The 6,445-nt window shown below is 36.0% G+C and overlaps 1 protein-coding gene across 1 annotated transcript; it reads right to left on the bottom strand.

Annotated features, from left to right (window-relative positions):
• Positions 1-294: 294 nt before the first annotated feature.
• LOC142175259 (secreted RxLR effector protein 161-like) lies at positions 295-933 on the bottom strand. Its single transcript, XM_075241841.1, has one exon. The coding sequence runs from the start codon at positions 931-933 to the stop codon at positions 295-297; it is 639 nt and encodes a 212-aa protein (XP_075097942.1).
• Between the last annotated feature and the right edge of the window lie 5,512 nt (positions 934-6,445).

Raw genomic sequence — 6,445 nt, 5'->3', positions numbered from 1 at the left:
GTTCATAGACTTTAGGAGGGGGTAAAGAGAGGAAATTTGACCATCCTTAAAAATCGAACAGATCCTTTACCTTACATTTGAGGGCCTCCATGTCGTCAAGATCGATTACTCTGCCATGGGCAATAGGCTTCTCTTTTAGGGCAATGAAGAAATCTTTATTAGGATTATCCCAGAAATTGAGGTCTGAATCTAGAGAACTCAAGAGGTCTACCTTGGAGTTAGTCATACAGGAATTAGAAATAACACACAAGTCCTAATTTTTATGATCGAGCGAAATAATGCCAAGTACTTATCTCAAAGTGCAGAATCTATCCTCAAGCAAAGGCTAAAAATGTCTGCTAGTAAATCAATAGTGCTAACAAAAGATAATTCTATATCTCCCTTAATGACATGATCTCTGATGAAATGATGATTAATATCTATATGCTTAGCCCTAGAATGATGCACATGATTCTTTAAGAGGCATATATCACTATAATTATCACAAAATATTTGAATAAGTTTAAAAGATAATTCATAGTCACTCAGTTGATGAGACATCCAAAGTAATTGTGCACAACACTGTCCAATGGCATTATACTCTGCCTCAGTTGTGGATAATGCAACTAAGCCTTGTTTCTTACTGTTCCAGAATATTAATGCCTTTCCCAGCAATTGACATATTCCACTGGTGCTTTTCCTGTCTTCCTTATCACCTGCAAGATCAGCATCTGAAAAACTTTCAAGTTTAAAATTGTTAGATCGTGGGTACCATAGTCTATACGAAACAGTTCCGATGAGATAATGTGTTATTCTCTTTATTGCTGTCAGATGCGATTCCTTAGGAGCTGACTGAAACATGGCACATTTACACACACTGAACATAATATCTAGTCCACTAGCAGTTAGATAAAGTAAGGAGCCAATCATTCCATGATATTTCGTTTCATCCATTGGATTTCCCTTTTCGTCTTTGTCAAGACTTGTTTTATAGGCTCATTGGTGTAACAATTGCTTTAGCACTGCTCATGCCGAACTTTTGAATTAATTTCTTTGTTTATTTGGTCTGATAGATAAAAGTTCCTTCCTCAGATTGTTGAATTTTAAGTCCGAGTAAAAATATGAGTTCTCCCATCATACTTATTTCGAACTCACTTTGCATGAGATTAGCAAATTCCTTGAACAAAAGAGAGTTAGCACTTCCAAAAATAATATCATCAACATAGACTTGAATAATGAGGTTACCTCCTAATGATCTTTTGATAAATAATGTGGTATCTACTTTACCTTTTGTAAATCCATGATCAAATAGGAATGAGCTAAGCCTTTTGTACCAGGCTCGAGGAGCTTATTTGAGTCCATACAAAGCTTTAGTCAACTTATACACATGGTAAGGAAATTGTGAGTCTTCAAAATCAGGAGGTTGTTTTACATACATCTCCTCATCAATAAAGCCATTTAAGAAAGTACTTTTGATATCCATCTAAAAAGGTCTAAAGTCTTTAAAGGATGCATATGCAAGAAGAATTCGTATTGACTCTAACCGTGCTACCAGAGCAAAGGTCTCATCATAGTCGACTTCTTCCTATTGTGAATATACTTGAGCTACTAATCTGGCTTTGTTTTGGATTACTTTTCCATCTCTGTTCAACTTGTTTCTAAAAACCCGTTTGGTTCCAACAATGGCAGCATTTGCTGGCTTAGGTAACAGTTCCCAGACTTGATTCTTATAAAATTGAGTGAGTTCATCCTGCATGGCTTGTACCCTGCTGGAGTCTTTTAAGGCTTTCTCAACTTTCTTTGGTTCGATTTGAGATATAAGTGCTACATTTGCCTTTTTCTTAAGAGCTCCTCTGGTTTTCATTCCTTCATTAGGATCCCCTATGATAAACTTTTAAGGATATTCTGGTTCGCTTCTCCACTCATTTGGACGCGTTCCAACTGCAGGAGTAGTTGACTCCTTTTGTGGTTCAGGTTGATTACTAGCAGGTTCACTAACCGACTCTCTGACTGCATTTGTGCTATCAGTCGACTTTTATGACTTGCTTGCTTGTGATGCTACTTGGCTGCTATCTTCATCACCTGAAAAGATTCCTTTCTCGATCGTAGTATTATTTTCATCAAATATAACATGCACTGATTCTTCTACAGATAAAGTACGTTTGTTATAAACTCTAATCTACTATTAACAGAGTAACCAAGAAAAATACCTTCATTACTCCTTGGATCAAATTTTCTAAGGTTGTCCTTACCATTATTGTGGATGAAGCACTTACTGCCAAACGAATGAAAGTAGCCTATATTGGGCCGTTTGCCTTTCCATAACTCATATGGTGTTTTCTTCAATATGGGTCTTATGAGACATCTAATGAGAATGTGACAAGTTGTGCTTACTACTTTTACCCAAAAGTGATTTGGCAATGAATGTTCTAATATCATTGTTCTGGCCATATCTTGTAGGATTCGAATTTTTCGCTTAACTACTCTATTCTGTTGGGGTGATCTTGGAGCTGAGAAATTGTGAGTATATCCTTGATCATTACAAAATTTTTCAAAGGATCTGCTTTTGAATTTGACTCCATGGTCACTTTGGATAGTTGTGATGAGATTCCCCTTTTCTCTTTTGATTCTTTTATAGAAAATCTCAAAAAAATTCAAAGATTCATCTTTATTAGATAAAAAAATTACCCATGTAAAACGTAAGTAGCCATCAACAATAACAAACGCATACCATTTACCTCCAATACTGGCTGTTTTAGTGGATCCAAATAAGTCCATATGAAGCAATGGTAAAGGCTTGGTCGTAGAAACAATGTCCTTGGTTTTGAAAGAGTTTCTATTTTGTTTACCAATCTGACATGCATCACATACATGATTTCTAGATAAATTGAGTTTGGGAAGGCCAGTAACTAAATCATGCTTGGAGAGTTTCTCAATTAGATGCATGCTTGCATGACCAAGTTTTTTATTTGACAACCATGGATCATCAGATATGGATGCTAAACAGATATGACTATCTATATTTTTAATGCCATCAAGAATATAAACATTTCCATACCTTTTTCTTGGAAGTATGGTTTTACCTGACTCATCTTCAATAGCACATCCTGTTTTCTTGAATTTGACTTCGTACCCTGAATCGCATAGCTGACTTATACTCAAGAGTTAATAGTTGAGTCCATCTACAAGGTATACTTCTGTAATATCACAATTATTGCTGAATGGAACTGTGTCGGTGCCAACTATTTTTCCTTTTGAATCATCACCAAATTTTACACTTCCTCCATTTATTTTTGTAACTTCTTTGAACAAATTTTTGTCACCCGTCATGTGACTGGAACACACACTGTCTAAATACCATTTTCCTTTGCGACTCTTTCTATGGTGTTCCTCGCTTATTTCACCTCGTTCCATAAAACAATTTTCAGTGTCTTTTTTGCTTTCATCATCTTATGTGTCTTCATCAGTCCAAAAACCAGAATATTTGTTCATACCATTTTTCAAAATAGTCATGAGGCACGAGTTTGCTATTTCCTCTTGTTCTAAGCTGTATTCATCACTCCAGCTTCCAAAGAATTTGTTTTTGTTGAACCCTCTGGAGACTTTTCTTTTAAGATCAGGTCATTTAGCTTGAACATGTCCATACCTTCCACATTTAAAGCTGTTCTATCATTTTTGTCTTGTTCAATGTATTGCCTGGTTCTTCTGGATGACATGCTTCCCTTTTTTATGTTTCTGTATCTTCTCATCAATCCATTCATGTTTCTTGATACCATGACAATTTCTTCTTCAAGAGCTTCTGGATCATTATCAATATCATTTTTAGGTCCTTCAGTTGTAGTTTTGAAAGCAGCTGTTTTCTTCTTTTCTTCTTGACGCGTTTTCTTGAGATGGGTTTTCTCAAATGCTATGAGATCTCCTCGCAATTCATCATATGAAAGTTTGTCTAGATCTTGAGATTCGAGTGCAAGTATTTTTTGTCTTCCATGTGGTAGGCAAACTTCTCAGGATTTTTTGAACTTGATTATCAATTGAGTAAGGTTTACCAAAAGCTTTCGGATCACCAATGATTTTGCTAAATCTTGCAAATATTTCCTTAATGGATTCTCGTTCTTTCATCTGAAATAGTTCATAATCATGAACCAACAGGTTTATCTGAGTTTCTTTCACTTTGCTGGTTCCTTCATAAGTAACTTCCAGTTTGTCCCACATTTCTTTGGCGGTATCACAGCTTGAAATTTTCTCTTACTCTTCTCCACTTATAGCATTATAAAGCATGTTTCGTGCCTTAGCATTAACTTGAACGACACCCATTTGCTCGTCTGTGTATTCATCTATATCTTTACGATCAGCGGGTGATTGAGCTGCTGCTGGCAGTGGATAGTTTCCCTTTTTGATAACATGTATACTTTGATATCATATGATTTTGCATAAATTTTCATGCGTACTTTCCAGTGGGAGAAATATTGTCCATTGAAGTATCGTGGCCTTACTTGTGATGTCCCTTCTTGAAAGAGTGCTCTAATAATTACTTGGTTTGATATGATCTTTTCTCACTAGCTGTTAAGCAAATGATAAAAGTGTAAGACCTACTCTGATATCGATTGAAAGTACACTAGTGGGTGAATTGTCAATTTTGTTTTGTATCCTAAGTAGTTGACTAGTTAACTAATAGTCGACTGAATGTAAGAACAAAATATAAATAAAGCAAAAATAAAATATAGGAATTAAAGACAACATGATTTTTTATACTGGTTCGGATTCAATGTGAATCCTACGTCCAGTCCCCTTGGGTTGCAAGGGTGTTCGCTTTCAGTATTTAAAGTTTCTCAATACAAGAGAGTTGATGTAGCTTTACACCAACAACTTAATCACTATGTCACTTCTCGTTTTTTGATACAATGCCTCACTAGTGTTTTTCTCTCTTTCTTCTCTCACTAATTACACAGTAGATCTATAGTGATTTTCTCAAAGTATGTGCTGCTCTGTTGACACACTTTGTTTTATATTTGAGCCTTTTGGCTTTGGCGAATCTTTGGCAGACCGTTGAAGAGATTTGCAGTCCCAAGGGAATTGATTCTCAAAATTGAATCTGTTGCGATTCATTCCAAGAATAAATACCGGGCTTCCATAGACGATCCATGACTGTCGGTCATTTCCTTATTCGAAAGGAGATTTTTTATAAATTCTCCTTAAGCTATTCCTTGATTCATGGGATTGATAACCTTCCTTTGTTGACGCATATCCTCAGCAATCAGGGCAGCAAGAAATCTTAATCCTTCCTTTTGACGCATATCTCCAGCAATCAGAGCAGCGTGAAATCTTAGTCCTTCAATCATTATCGCTTCAATCATTAATCTTCCTTACTTGCTTCCGTTGACATATCTTTGCCTCGATTCTTTTACTTCTTCCTTTCTTAACTTCTTCCATACTTGAATGATAGATTTGCTTGAATCCTTCATTTTATCTCTCGTGATCCTACACCATAGTAATATATTATTTTTCATCATTGACACTTATATCTAACATAACACTTGACAACTTACTCACATTCTTGCAGAACTTCATCACGATTTTACTATGCTAAGTCAGCCTAAAATACTACACTCAAGATTGCTAAGGGAATGTTAGAGAAGAAAGACAAGAGAATTTTGCCAAAGAAGCTTTTTGTATCGTAGAGAACTTATTGTTTTGCTTGGTGAGTTACAAATGAATGGCCCCCTTTATATACTAATCTCCAATGCGCTAGTGAGTAAGTATTAATTGTTGCACAAGTCCCTGATATTTACAAGATAAGGGCTTTCTCTAGAATTCTCTACAAAGCTAGAAGATTCTAAGGACTTTCCTAGCAAATCCATAAGGATCTAGGGTTTTCCAAGGAAAATGTCCATATTTCTCTAGAGTCTTCCCGCAAGTGCTAGCTTTCTTCATATGTAAGCTTTCACATGGCATTAAGATATGCCAAATGGAGCCTATGTGGCATAATGATATGGCAGGTCATCACACTCCGCCACACCTAATGTTGCAATGATCAGTGCGCAATGCTGTTGCATAAACTCTTGTATATTATCTTTGAATTTCCACAAGTATTCATATTGTTCCCACATGGCCTCTTCTAATGATTTCCCATTCTAATGGACGAGGAATATAGCAGTGGTTTTTTGCCTTTGTCTTCGCCTAGCCTGGTAATCAATGATAGAATCAATCTCTTGATCAACTGAGTGAACCCGACCAAGCAAGCCTGTTAGATTTCTTCTACCCAAACTCATTCATGAATAAAGAGAATATATGTTTTCCTTAATTAAACAATAAAGTGGTCGTGTCTGCAATTACTAATTTCTTACCATACGTTTCACCATTTTTAAAGTCTTAAATGGACAAGTAATACAACCACAAAATAGCATAGTTTGTCTTTCCCAGTACCAATACACAATCCACACTATGTCTACGGAGCCTCTATAGATAA

This window comes from Nicotiana tabacum, chromosome 21, assembly GCF_000715075.1.
Source record: "Nicotiana tabacum cultivar K326 chromosome 21, ASM71507v2, whole genome shotgun sequence".
NCBI classification, from domain to species: domain Eukaryota; kingdom Viridiplantae; phylum Streptophyta; class Magnoliopsida; order Solanales; family Solanaceae; genus Nicotiana; species Nicotiana tabacum.
The sequence above is the reverse complement of the archived record's forward strand: the minus strand, read 5'-3'. Positions and strand labels throughout refer to the sequence as shown.

Bases quoted from the DNA above. Each gene is read 5' to 3' on its own strand.
- LOC142175259 (XM_075241841.1), bottom strand. From the start codon at position 933: ATGGATGAAACGAAATATCATGGAATGATTGGCTCCTTACTTTATCTA.